The 15,000-nt window shown below is 46.4% G+C and overlaps 1 protein-coding gene across 1 annotated transcript in view; it reads right to left on the bottom strand.

Annotated features, from left to right (window-relative positions):
- wnt6b (wingless-type MMTV integration site family, member 6b) overlaps positions 1-15,000 on the bottom strand; it is a gene marked incomplete at both ends in the record, with an annotated part of 27,028 nt that overhangs the window by 6,399 nt on the left and 5,629 nt on the right. Inside the window, one exon of the mRNA XM_080019197.1 lies at positions 6,689-6,909. Coding sequence (XP_079875323.1) covers positions 6,689-6,909 — 221 coding nt within the window. The remainder of the gene's footprint in view (positions 1-6,688; positions 6,910-15,000) is intronic.

Genomic DNA, 15,000 nt, shown 5'->3' with positions numbered 1-15,000 from the left:
GGGAACACCTGAGGGTCCGACTGACTTGGGATCAAAATCCTAATTCTGTGGAAACTCTACCTCATTTCAGCAGAAAAGGAGAGACTCGACTCAGACTGCGAAGGCGAGAGAGAGAGAGAGAGAGAGAGAGAGAGCGAGAGCGAAAAGAGAGGGGAGGTGGTCGAGAGAAGAGAGGGAACGCTTTCAGACGCAAAAACAGGGGGGGAGGAGATGAGGACGCGGCTCGGGACGAAAAAGGAGGGAATTAAAAAAATCTCGACGATTTGAAGGAACCCGCCGCTCATATTTTTCCTCGGAGACACGAATTCCAAACAAATTCTCCGCCGCAGCGGGTGCCCGGGCCTGTCCGGCCCCGCCTCCAGCGCCAGAAGGCCTCTTCTGCAGGAATTAACAAATATATTTAATACTCAATCTTTCAGGCAACAATGCGTGGAGTGCAGAGTGTCAGTATCACTTCGTACCCGGGGAACCGAGTGTACGGAGCCTCTCTCCCTGTTGTAACGAAGGAGCAGCGACTGTGATGTGAACTACCACCACTACCAAAGTATCATCATGTGTCAGAGGTGAAGCGGTGTCGCTAATTCATGGTTTTCTCAACCATGATTTTAGATATTTTAGAAATCAAAGTTTATATGGATATAGATATATAAATGTACAGTAAAGCAATTGTGGTTTTTATGTATGTGATTTTATTGTGGGTGGTATTACACCTGTGTATGATGTTTTGTATGTATTAATTTAGTTGTAAGCTGTTGCAGTATGTATTGTTGTTTTGTTGTATTGACTCTTGTCAGATTAGCCCCAATGGGGCAGAGATTAAAAAAAATAATAATAAAAATCAAATCAAATTATCCCAATAATAAGGACCTCCTCTCATTCAAATTCTTTATTATTACCTCATGCATTGTGCTGCTGAAATGATGGAATTCCCTCATAAGGGATCAACTGGATCGAAAACTAATGGAAGTTAATGAAACTAGATGTGCAAAAATACCCCAAACGACTGATAACACAATCAACATATTTCAATACAGGGACTTGCTAGGTTGCACATTAAAATGTTACCTGAAAGCTTATGCAAGAAGTAGCGCAGGGCATGAGAACCTACGGTTGCATATTTGTTTATAACCGGTGCAGTGTTTCTGGCGTTCATATTCCTGTTTAAAAAGGAGCCATTATACCTTGACTTGCTGACGTTTTGGAGAGCGCCCGAGGGCCGCTTTGTGTAATTGTGTCTGACAGTGTAAATAATTCTGATGGATCACACGCACACACACACACACACACATACACACACACACACACACAGAAATGCACACAAAGACAAACACACACACACACACACACACACACACACACACACACACACACATATGATTGCAGACCTGGAACAACACCACCATGCACACAACTAACACACACACATATACATTTTTTTCCAGTCATTTTCACAAGTTTTTATATATGTTTTACCTAAAGAACATTAAGTCCTTCGTGTGCGTGAAACTAGCTTTTTAAAATTAAGTTTTCTTTGCCATTCAGACGTAACTCAGTTATGATTAGTGCGGACCTGATAGTCTGCTGATCTGCATTAAGTCCAAACAGCATTCCATAAATTGTCACATAGAAATAAAGTTGCCATTTCACAGCGAGATAACCCCCCCCCCCCACCCCCCACCCGCAAAAAAAAAAAAAAAAAAAGAAATATGAAAGAGCACAACAAAAACAAAGTCATTCAAGCCATGTGTCAACACAAGTAACATGAATGTGTGTTTTGAGTGGAAGCGTATGTGCACACCTGTGTGTGCCTGTGTGTGCGTGTGCGCATGTGCGTGTGTGTGTGTGTGCGCGCGTGCGCGCGGCTGCAATGCGCGCGTGTGTTTTTATAAATGTGCACTAGATGCCGTCCCACCGCGGTGTTCCTCTCCAGGTATTGGTGACATACAGCGGTCGGTCCTAATTACTCTCCGGCTGTGCAGCCCCGGGGAGGACACGCGGCTCTACAACAGTATCACACCACATCCCACACACGTGCACACACACACACACACACACACACACACACACACACACACACACTTAACACAACGTGCGGCAAAACCCTTCGCTCTCTCTATCCGTAAACCGCCTCACACCCTCAGTCATCAGCGCCCGGGGGGGGGGGCTCCGTGAGATCAAGGAGTAATGGCCGACGACTGTAAAACAACGACAACGGAGCCGAGCTGCAGCCTCCTGCGGCAGCTCACTGTGCAAGCGGCTTTATCTGCAGGGAGGGAGGGGGAAAAAGTGCAACGTACCGTAGATCACAGCCGCCCCGCCCTCCTGGCTGAAGAAGCAGCCCCCCCCGGGGCCTACTCCTGTCACTGGGCCTCGCGCGGCTTGTGTTTTGTTTTAGTGTTGACATTTTTCGTCAGATCGGAACTTTCAAAAACAGCCGTAAAAGTGATCGATGGAGCATCCAGCGAGGAACCCGATTGAGATGCAACAATCCATTCTGTTGATACAGTTCATCGGTGTTATCATTCGTAACTACATGAGGAGCGTTCGCCATTCCCTTGCAACGCGTCTACACACACGCATGCACGCACGCACGCACACACACACACACACACACACACACACACACATATATATATATATATATATATATATATATATATATATATATATATATAGGTCAGAGTGTAGATCTCTCTTTCTATGGCGTCAGAATGTGGCTTCATGCCCAAATTCTCAACCCTTTTCCAAAGAGGAATGCATGTCAAACACAGTTACATTGTCACGTGTGTGTGTGTGTGTGTGTGTGTGTGTGTGTGTGTGTGTGTGTGTGTGTGTGTGTGTGAGTGTGTGTGAGTGTGTGTGAGTACGTTAGATCAATATAATTGCAACTAAATGTATACGATAATGACAGAGATAGGACAATAGTTTGACGACCCGTCTCGTTCCCTTTCTCGCTCACTGGCTCCAAGGATCTGAATTAAAATAGCCTGCAGAACTGCACCAGATATTACAGCGGCCCCAAATTCCAAATGAGATTATTTCAATTATATTTTGGTCAGCGATAATGAGCATAATTCAGATTTTTTTTTTTTTTTTTGAGATAATACGCATTAAGTATTTTAAAACCACCACAAATGAGTGTTCTTTACGTGAACTTACAGGCGAAACAAACAGAGGTGAATCTTGGAAGTTCCACCGCACCCGTTAGAGCACAATGTGAATTAAACGGCAACAAATAGAGCGGGAGACGAGATGTCAGGGGTGACTTCTGTGCCACGGGGAGGTGCTTGTCGTCTGTGTTTTGGTTTCACCTCCGTCGGTCATTGACAAAAAAAAAAAAAAAAAAGAACATTAAGCCTTGGATCCCGGTAATTTATAGCAGAGACTTCACAACAGAGGAGCACTTTGCCTTCTATTATAGACAGAGAGGAATTTATGATTAATTATGAGCCTGCCTTATGCTGGCAGATTCCTGCCCCTCACCCTCCACCACCACCCTGTCTCTCTCTCTCTCTCTCTCTCTCTCTATCTCTCTCTCTCTCTCTCTCTTTCTCTCTCTCTCTCTCTCTCTCTCTCTCTCTATGTGTGTGTGCTTATTATTTTCCTTTTTGTCGGAAGTAAATCGAGGTGTTGTAATGTCAAGTGAGGGAAGGGATTTAATTCTTTACTTTAACCCATTTATGGCCATGTGATGTATAATAAGATACACCATGTATATAATAGGATAGATATATAACTCGGTAGCATTAAATATTGTAAAAATACCCCACTTAGACATTGTATATGTGATCGGTTTGTTTTCCAAAGAAAGTTATTTTACTCTCTGTAGAAAATGCTGATATATGTGGATTCTGTTGCTGAATGACCTTGTGATTATTGTTGCCAAATAAAATGTATTTGGGCTTCACAGTTATATATAACAGTTTTACAGGACTAAAGGACGCTGTGATCGGCATCAATGCACCAGAACCCTGCAGCAGAACCCTGTTTGTGTTCCACCGCACCTCTACACTTCCAGGTGCTAAAATGGTTTCGGCGCAGACATCCTAGATATTTTGAATGTAATTAAAAAAAATTTTTTTTTTTTTTTTTTTTGCAATATCTCCACGGTAACCGGGACTGCATGGCTGCGTGAAGTTCCCATTCACCAGTTGGTTCTTTTACGAGAGATAATATCTTGACGCTCATATCTCTGGTCTTTCCGCCAGACCCGGGACGTCATGTGACCAGAGAGTACTTAACTCCACCACAGAAGAATTACAGCTCTTGTCTGGCATGAGTTATAGACTCTGACTGCCAGGACCAACTCTTGTTCGCTGTTCTTGTCGAAAATAAGTGTCTTGACTTGTCCCTGGGGAATAGCAAACATTTCGTTTACCCACCCACCCCCCCTTTTTTTTGTACGAGGGCACCCATTGTGCATTGTCCAGGTCGGCGAAATTATAGATTACGAGGCTGAATTGGAATCAATATTATTCTGATTGATATCAAGATCTACATAATAATTTAAAGTTGCCGAAATCGCCCCCCCCCCCGTCTATTCCCAGATAGATGCAGGGAGACGCAGTCTCACCCACGAAGGCCGACGTGATGATTCCGGTTTGGGATCTTTATTGACTCTGATTGAGCGTCAATGCCAATGCTGATGCTACCGAGTGGGCGTTACGCGCCGGCGCCCATATTTCCAAGCGATGAGACCTAAATTGGGGTTAAGTGCCTGGCGGGCGATGCGTGTTTGACTCTCGTTGGGCATAATTATTAGATCTCTTTGCTGTTTGTTGGCTAAATTTATCGCTGTCAGGAAACAAATAAAGGTCCTTTGTAGTCGACGCACAGCAGACACACACGGCTCTCTGTGAACTTAATCACGCAACAGAAAAACCAACACAGTAATTGCGAGCGACCCGGCGCCGACCCCCGCATTAGCTATATTACAAACTTCAAAGAGCCCGGAGGGGGCGGGGGAGGGATGTGAGGAGATCCTGGGAGCGATGGGGAGGGAAAAGGCAATTTTGGGAGATCACGACAATCCGATGCGGAGGAGAGAGTCGGCGGAGTGTGAATACGTCTTGGTCCGAGACACAACAGCTGTCCTTGTGCGCCGGGGGACCCGACCTCAAGTGGACGCGGGGGCCGCCGAGTGCGGCCGCGAGGCTCACGGGGGGTGCCTGAGGCGGGCCACGCGGAGAACGGGAAATGACGATTTCTAGAAAAGGGCAGAGGGTCGGTGGAAACCGCCACGGCCGTTAACAGGAAAGGCGAGCGCACATCCTGGTAAAAACGTGCTCCCTACTGCATCAGGAGACTGGAATGACGAACGCTTGGATTCTTACACACCATGATAGTTGCTCCGCACAGATTTGCAAGTGTTACGATGTAGCTGGGAATCTTGGGTGCTGAGGTGCTGTTGAGGACCTTTCACTCAAAAAATGTTTTCTATGGAGGAGTGCCCGGCAATCACGAGGAGGAAATCAATAAATAAATGCTTGACAGCTCTAAGAAGCAATTCTAGCTACCGATGAAGCCTAAGTAAACAACGGCTCTGCGCTTCTGCACGTTGCACAACTCATCAGCCTATTAAGCCATTCATAAATAACGATTCCGTCCCGCGGTCATTTCAGTGACGGCGATATCAGATCAAATAACATGACGCGTCATGTTCCTGAGCGGCAAATTTCAGGATTTGCACCCGACTGGCAACCGGTTTGCTCGTCTCCACCCTGCCTCCAACACACCTCCACCCAGCCTCATGGACTTCACTAACTCTCCCCAAACCAACTGCGGCGCGCTGCTGGACCGCATCCGCGTTGAATTGATTGTGACGTTTCCAGCGTTTGGCAAAAGCTGCTTTGAAATTGCCATTTGCCAAAGTGACGAGCCGCTCGTGATTTAAGGCCTAGGCAACGGTCAAGCTCCCCCGTTTGATGAAAGCACCAAAAATCGACTTCTAGTTACACTAGAAATATCGCATAAAATCATTCAATCAGGATACGCGCACAGCGGTCCGTCTCGATAAGTGCCGGCGACTGGATCTGGAAACCTGATCTCGGTTTCGGAGATTCCGTTACATAATTACCTAAAGGCTTGTGGTCTGGGCTATAGCTCCACGTTCCAGATTCAGCTGGTTTATTGGAACATGCAAATCCATATTTATCTCCGTACATTAAACATGGCTTAATTTTCAACGGTATAAAACCAAATCCATAGCAGCTATTGCGTGGTGTTTGTTGGCAGCCGTTTAGGTATGCGACATTATTAACACACTTTAAAATGCAAATCCATAGCATTGTCTGTGCTGGGTGGAGTACACCACAAGTCAAAGAATCCCATTCCAAACTGCAGCTTTTTTTTCCAACATCCAGGTTTACCTTCGTCTTTGCTCTAAGATGGTCATTTGATTTTCTCAAAAATGTGCCTTCTTCTGAAAGATTGATTTTTATTATTTTATTTTTTTATTATTTTTATATTATTATTTTATTAAGTGCCAGCTAGATGAAGTATAAAATATTGGCCAATTATGAGATGAATAAATAAAGTCATCTCATGGATTACCACTTTAAAAACACAACAACAAAAAAGAGAAAAATTTGCCAGCCCAGTGTCTTCTGATGAAGTATTCCCCAAAATGAGCATCATCACAATCCACAATCACAAAATCTTGGGTGGTTACTACCCATACCTTACTCACCTTGCTGCAGTATCTTTCCAAAGTACTTGTTGTGGCTGGTGCAGTTCCAGCGGCGGTAGCGGAACTGGTACTGGCACTCCCTGACGCCCAGCCGCGCCCCCTTGGCCACCTCGCTCACGATCTCCGGCTGCGTCTGGCACAGCTCGGCCTGCTTCCCCGCCAGGCGCTTGGTCTTCCTGCAGATGCTGTTTGGGTCCATGACCAGAGGACTGCCCACCGCCCTGGAGGAGCAGAGGGAGTCAGAACATAGTAGAACACAACAGAGTAGAGCAGAGTAGAGCAGAGTAGAGTAGGGTAAAGTAGTGCAGAGTAGAGTAGAGTAGAGTAGACTAAAGTAGGGTAAAGTAGTGCAGGGAAGAGGATAGAAGAGTAGAATAGAGTAGAGTAGGGTAGCGCACGGTAGAGTAGATTAGAGTAGAGCAGAATGGAATAGGAGTAGGATAGAGTAGCATAGAACACGGTAGAACACAATAGAGTAGAGTAGAGTAGATTAGAGCACAGTACAGTACATAACATTACAGTAGAGTAGAGTAGAGTAGAGTAGAGTAGAGTAGAGTAGAGTAGAGTAGAGTAGAGTGGAATGGAATGGAATGGAATAGGAGTAGGATAGAGTAGCATAAAACATGGTAGAACACAATAGAGCAGAGTAGAGTAGAGTAGAGTAGAGTAGAGTAGAGTAGAGTAGAGTAGACTGGAATGGAATAGGAGTAGGATAGAGTAGCATAGAACATGGTAGAACACAATAGAGTAGAGTAGCATAGAGTAAAGTACAGAACAGTACAGTACAGTACCTTACATTACAGTGGAGTAGAGTGTGGTAGAGTAGAGCAGAATGGAATAGAAGTACGATATTGTATAGAACATGGTAAAACAATAGAGTAGAGTAGAGTACATTAGAGTAGAGTAGGGTAGAGTAGAGTAGGGTAGAGTCGAGTAGAGTAGAGTAGAATAGTAGTAGGACAGAGTAGTATAGAACATGGTAGAACACAATAGAGTAGAACAGAATAGAATAAAAATGAGTGGAGTAGAACTGAAAAGAGTAGAGTAGAACAGAGTAGAATAGGATGGAATAGATGAGGGCAGAAGCAAATAGAGTAGAGTATAATGGTCACAAATGGAAAGGAAGAGAATAGCGTAGAACCAGATAGAATCAAGAGGAATAGAACAGAATAGAATAGGAGAGAATAGAGAAAAGTATAATGGGATAGAGAAAAGAGAGGAAATAGAGCGTACACGTAAAGCAGGGAACAGTGTCAATGATTTGGACGAGGTACAACAGGTAGAATAGAACAGAACATAATAGAATAGAATAGAACATGATAGAATAGAACATGATAGAATAGAACCTATAGAACACAACATAATAGAATAGGGATGGAGTACTCCATCCTGTTGCTCTGGGCTCCAGCAGATCCACTCCAGTGCAGCTCCAGCGGAGACTAAACAATGCAGCCGCACTCATCAGGCTGCGAAACCAGCTCCAGACTAAATTTGTCTCTTGGTGACTTTCCCAACTCTACAAATTGCCTTTTTTTTTCTGTTGTTTTTTTTTAGAATTTTTTTGTTCTTGTTTCCAGGCTGACAGTTGCAATTTTGTGACTAAAAGGCCCGGGAAGCCAACCTGAGCTGATGGCCGCGATAAGGCGGCGTGCGGTCGGGGAGACGTTGCGGTCCCGGCGTTTTTTTGGGGTTTTTCTCTCGTTTCCAGCCGTGGGATCGCGCCGCTCGCTAATGAGGGAGACGTGAAAGCCAGCCTCCGACCGTGCAACGCGTCCCTCAAACGCCGGCAAATCCCGGTCGAAAATTCAGATCAGGCGGCCCTCCGAGGGAGATAGACACGTTTGGAAGCGGCGTTGAAAGGCTGTTTTCCGTGCGGCGTTTGACGAATACAGACCCTTAACCTCCTCAGCGGCTATGACAGAGGGGTTTACGTTATGGGGGATGAATCGTTCATTTCGGCTCTTTAACGTAGGGGGCGGGGGGGGGGGGGGGCGAGGGGCTCCGACGCGGCCCGGCTGCCAAAGCGCTGTTGTCTCTTCCCTTTTTATCAAATTCTCCCTTCGCCTCCATTCTAGACATCAAAAGAACAAAAAAAAAAAAAAAAAAGATCGCACTATTGTCGCTGTGAGAGCGGATTCTGTGGATTTTGTATTTTCCTCCTCCCGTCACGTCCCTCGTTTCCTCCCGTCGGTTTCCTCAGATAAGCACATGTGCAACGTGGGGGGAGGAGACAAAAACAAAAGCGTGACAAAATGCGAAGAAGCGTGGAAAAAGCTACAGGGAGGATGGAAACGAAAGGGGGGGTGGATTAAAAAGAAATGGTTAAAAGAGAGAGAGAGAGAGAGAGAGGGAGAGAGAGAGTGAGGGTGAGGCAGAGAGAGAGGGAGAGAGAGAGGGGGGGGGAAGAGAGAGCGAGGGAGAGAGAGAGGGAGAGAGAGAGAGAGGGAGAGGGAGAGAGAGGGAGAGAGAGGCGGGGAGAGAGAGAAAGAGAGAGAGAGAGGGCGAGAGAGGGGGGGTGAGGCAGAGACAGAGGGAGAGAGAGAGAGAGAGAGAGAGAGGGAGAGAGAGGGAGAGAGAGGGGGGGTGAGGCAGAGACAGAGGGAGAGAGAGAGAGGGAGAGAGAGAGGGAGAGAGAGTGCCGCCCAGGTTTTCATTTAGCTTCGTCTCTGTTCATCGCACCACCTGACATCATTCATCTGTCCCGTGAGTTTATTTAAAGAAGCCCGAGGAAGCTCTGCTGCCAATTGACTCTGCGAGCACCATGATGCCCAGTAAGACATACGCAAACACACACACACACACACACACACAAACACACACAAACACACACGTGCACAGAGGGAAAGACAGACACACGCACACATAAACAAAAATGAAAAGCAAAAACAAATTTTTTGAGTGCAGCAACATGAAGCATTTATCTGATTGAATCATAACACCATTGATTATGAGCGCCACGTCGGCTGCCCTCAGACCGTGACGTCATGTTAACACGTATCCATCGACGAACCCGCCCCAAATACCCGCCCCGACATCACCCGGGACTTAAACATGCGATAACGGCCGGCAGCGCGGATTATTGTTATGGATTTCTTCAAATCCATTCCGATGATTCAACTTCAACCACTGCAACCGAGATATTACAGAAAATGACTATAAGTGCAGTGGCGCGTGAACACACACACACATACACACACAAACACACACACACACACACGCACACACGCAGAGGCATTCTGATGGTTACACCCATACAGCACACACACACACACACACACACACACACACACACACACACACACACACACACACACACACACACAGACACACTGTATTGACAGCATCTCTAGCAACAATACCTTGGGGCTCATCAGTGGGTGTTCTACCTGTGTGTGCAAGCGTGTACGTGCTTGCGTGTGTTATGTATTTGTATATGTGTGTGTAGCTATGTGTGTGTGTGGCTGTGTGTGTGTGTGTACCTGACAGTCAAGCCAGCAATCTGTGTTAATTACCAGGTATGGGTGCAGTACTTAGCAATACACACTCCCTCTCTACAACCGCTGATTATCCACCTACAGATCAGAGTGTGTGGCCGTGTGGGTGGGTGTGTGTGTGTGTGTGTGTGTGTGTGTGCGTGCGTGCGTGCGTGCGCGGGCGCGCGAGGGCGTGCGCGTGTGTGTGTGTGTGTGAGAGAAAGAGAGAGAGAGAGAGAGAGAGAGAAAAGGTTACATGCGTGGGATGATGCCACTACGTGAGAGCTGGGCCACCAAGCTCGATCCCAAATCTGGACGTGTCTGCTGATGACAGCACTCTCCCGGACGACAGACATGCGGTATGTCCACTGCTATTCAAAATAGCTCTCCAAGATCTCCAAGACTCTTGGATGATAATAAGTGGCCCAAAATATAGTAGATAGGGCTTGTCTGCAAACCACCGGGTCGAAGGGACAACCGGCATGAAAAAATAATATTCCTGTTGTTATCAACGCTGTGTGTTGCTTGTCCGTAGCAGCTGATGTCCTGTGTTTCACTCCGCATCAGCCGTACACATTGCGGCACGTTTTGCATGTTACTGCATTGCGGTTCTTAAAAGCGGCGCTATGTCACTTTTGGTATTTTCGGGATTTGCCGCCCCGAAAGTCTCCGAGCGCATTGCACTTTGACACCCCCGTCATAAAAGTCGGCCCGGTGTCCGAAATAAATGTAAGCGCGAGTCACAGGGCGAAACACATCCCGTAGCGCAGTGAAAGCGACGGCCCGTTTCGCCCGCGCCGTGGGGGAGGTGGAGCTTGTGGGTGGTTGTGTGTTACTGGACATTTTGACCAGCAAATTTATAATTCATCTGGGTTTTTTTAAATACATTTTACCAGGAAAAAAAAAACCCACGGTAATTACCGGAGCCATACATCAAGGAAGTGACGTAGTGCCGAGAAGTGTAACGCACTTTTCCCGCGGTTTTGTACCCGAACACCAACGTTCGGGAGGCTGGGTGGGAAGGAAAGAGGTGCCGTTCTCCATATCACAAGTCCGTGCACGATCAAAATGATTGTGGAGCCCTTATTTAAGGTAAAAAAAAAGTTGCATAGCGTTTAAAGCTTTAATTTTGTTGTATTGCCATGGGACTACGTGCAATTTCGCGACAATGGGTCTGATTCTGGGTGACGGTCGGAATAGCGAAAGAAAAATCACGTTTATCGATAATCCCAGTTGGGTCGAAAGTGAGGATTACAGTAACGTGCATATTTCAAATCTCTCTAATGCGAACAGCGCATTTAAACGGAGAAAGATGAAGAGGCGTTGGTGTGCATGTGCTTGGCTGTGGGATAAAATATGCCTGCATGGTTTTGTGTGTGTGTGTGTGTGCGTGTCGCTGTGTTGGTGCCAGCAGCAGGGCTGGGAAGCTGAGCCCGCAAAGTCCAGTCTGGCTTTTACAATGGGAGGTGTAGAGTCATAAAAACAGTGACCGTGCTGCAGCGAGTTCTGCTCCCAGTGTCCTGTGTCATTGTCACAGAGAGATTGAACGAGCTGGAGGGAGGGAGGGAGGGCGTCGGGGGGCATGGGAGAACGAGAAATGAAAGGCAGAGGAGAGAAAGAAAAATGAAAAATCCCTCCAGCAATATCCTGTTCAACGTGAGTTTTGGGTCTTATCTTCACAAAGGCACCATGACATATTGGGGGTTTTTTTGACCGTTGGTGGAATTATTAATTTTGCCATTGTGTTTAAGTACTTCATCACAGTGATACACGGTGAATAAGTCATGTGACAAACGTCTTCATGGACCACCTGACTCTCAATGATAAAAAACAAACCAAAAAAGCCCAAATGACCGGGGCAAAAACAATACTGTGTTGGACTCCGCGATAACCCTGAATATTGTGGATTGTGAATATTTGTTTCCCCCGAACCGTCATTAGTCGCACAACAGTTGAACTGGAGGGACGGGGGAAAGCCAGCAGGGAGCGAGGGGTCTCACCGCCTGCGAATATACAAGATCGAGAGTAAACTAATTTGAGGTGGAGTAGTAGTGTTAAAAGGACTGCTCGAGGAACCTGCTGGGCTCCCACTCAGTCGGAATAAAGCGAGCATTTAACACAACTGAGGTAAGAAACGGGATGGTCATGTTGGGAAGGAGCAGTGCTGTCGGAAATGTACAGAGGTCAAGGTACGAACGCTGAAAGTACAACGCCGCAGTGTCCGTTTTAAATGTCAAACGTTGATTGTGGTCTGACTTGAAATGGATATAAAATGGACCTTAAACCGGCCCCTTTCACCCACGGTTCCTATTCGTTGTCAGCGGTGCTTTCAGATGACGCACGGACAGTCATCCCCGAAATAACGTCAAACGATCAAAATCAAGGTGCTAATACTTAAAAGGTAATTGGGCCAGATGCAAGACTGAACACAGGCGCCGGAGCCCGAATGACAAAGACCATCACCATCACCGTTCACCTTCTGCCGCTGAAAAGCTGAGCCTGCGAGGCCAAACATGACAGCAGCGATTCTCCGGAGGATTTGTAGGGGGAGCATTTCAACCGTACGGCTCCAAATGTCAGAGATACTGACCCCCCCAGGGGGACACGAAACTCCTGCACACACAGGACAACTTTCTAATTCCACCTCCTCTCTCCATTGAGCCATGCCTCTTCTTCCCGCCGACACTTTAATTCCCCCTTTGTCCGTGTTTGGAGCGTCGCTGTGCGGTTGCGTTCTTCAGATTTAACATTCGGCCACAAATCTCCCTTTAGATCTCGACGCTTAATAATAAGAGCGATCAGCACACCCCACTTGGCCCGACTTCAAGTCCCTGTTCGGCGTAATCTCCCGTGGCTCCTCTAGTCTATGGCCTTTTGGCGTTTTACTATCCCAATTAAATGTACACTTAAGCCTGTGGACGACTTGCCCTCCCTCACATATACAGTATATAGCATCAATTACGCCGGCCCGTCTAAGATTGGGGCACTTTCATTATTGTAAGGGTTCGCAAAACACATATTCATTAAACAGTTACCAAGCACACCAGCAAACACACACACACACACACACGCACACACACACGCACACACGCACACACGCACACACACACACACACGCACATACACACACACACACGCACACACACACTCTATGAAGGATGTAAACAACCCGATCCCAATCGGCTCTTCACAGCCGCACAATGAGCCACCGTCTCTCATTTAAGATGATAATCTCAAACCAAATAAGTCATCAAACGGACGGGAACAAAACACCAACAAGGAGGCACGCCCAGCAACATAACGCGAGCCTTAAGAAAACACCATCTCGCATGAACCAATCCCGACGATTGATAGCGGCCCCAAAATTGCGGCGAAGAGCAGATAAAATAAGATAACGGACGGACATTGTCCAAATAATAATGATTTGTCGTCCGAGTGCGTTGGCCCCGAGAAATATGAGCTCGGATAATTTGGCCCTGGGCTTAAACTTTTTAAGTGAAAAATAACTCAAAAGTTGTTTTTTTTGTGGTGATGTAGCTGGGATAGTGTCTACATTCTTGTTATTTTTCATCATTTGGTAAGGAGTACTTAAAAAAACATGTCATTATCATTACTATAATTAATGGATGTAGTAGTAGTAGTAATGGCAGGACCTGTGTTAGTACTACAACTTGTTTTCCTTCTCATGTTGTTTTATTAAATACTTATTTATACTATATACAAATATCCCATAGTCCATCTACAGCTTTGGTTAGTGACTCTCCTGATGTTTCCAGGACAGCTATTATTGCTCGATTAAAAAAAAAGAAATGGAAACACCGATATATTAATATCAAGGACCTCATAAGGGGCTCCCATTCAAGTCCCGGGCGGCGTGCGGGACTTCCTCGAGAGGAGAAGCCTCCAAGTTCTTCGAGGGACGAAGGGGGCGGAAGTCCGCTTTGCGCTCTCTGTCGGAGAACCTCAGATAAAGGTTGAGATGAGGTGAGTGGGGAGGCCATGTCAGATGTTTACTGTGTCTTGGCCTCCAACCTGAAACCAGTCCTCGGTTGCCTTCACAAGTGCTTGGTCATTATACGACCGTGCAGGGCAGCGGATGAACTCAGTGACTCCCTCACCACGCCGAGCAGTCGGCGACGGACATGGTCGGTCGAAGGCGCCCTTTCGATTTTCGAACGCTATTCGAATTGTAAAAAAAAAAAAAAAAAAAAAAAGTTTGAATCTGAAAATGAACATTCGAATAAAAAATAAAAATACATGTCCCCGCCTGAAGTTTCCACGATTATGTTTTGTCAAGTACATATTGTCGTCTCTATGTTTATCCGTCTCGCCCGTGGTGATTCTCCCTCCCCCTCTTGGAGAAGTAATGATGATGAGTTGTTTATAGATGAAAACATGGCAACATGGTTCTCCAAAGAGCGGGGTTGGTGGCGGTCTTGCACCAGGGAAAAGCTGTGCTCTTTGTCATCCCGCAGGTCGTCCACGGAACAGAGTTATTGCAGCCGTTCTTGACGATTAATAAAGAGTGGCATCGCAGGTTGAGAATTTGAACCGCGCTTGCAGATTAACTCTGTCTTGGATCCAATGGCATACACATACACTGCCAAATATGCTAAGCCTGCTGACAGCGTGGGGGGAGAGAGAAATCTTCAGGGTTTCAGCAAAGAAAAAAAATAATAAATAAAGTATAAAAATGTTGCGCGCATACGTCCACATGCGTCCACATGCGTCCACATACGTCCACATGCCTCCAAATACGTCCACATACGTCCTCTTTGTGCGCGCGAGTGAATGAGCTTTGTCTGTTATCTGCCATCTGCTTCGCAGCGGAGCAGCAGC

This window comes from Zeus faber (genome assembly GCF_960531495.2).
Source record: "Zeus faber genome assembly, chromosome: 18".
NCBI classification, from domain to species: domain Eukaryota; kingdom Metazoa; phylum Chordata; class Actinopteri; order Zeiformes; family Zeidae; genus Zeus; species Zeus faber.
Note: the sequence above shows the minus strand (reverse complement) of the source record. Positions and strands in the feature narration are given on the sequence as shown.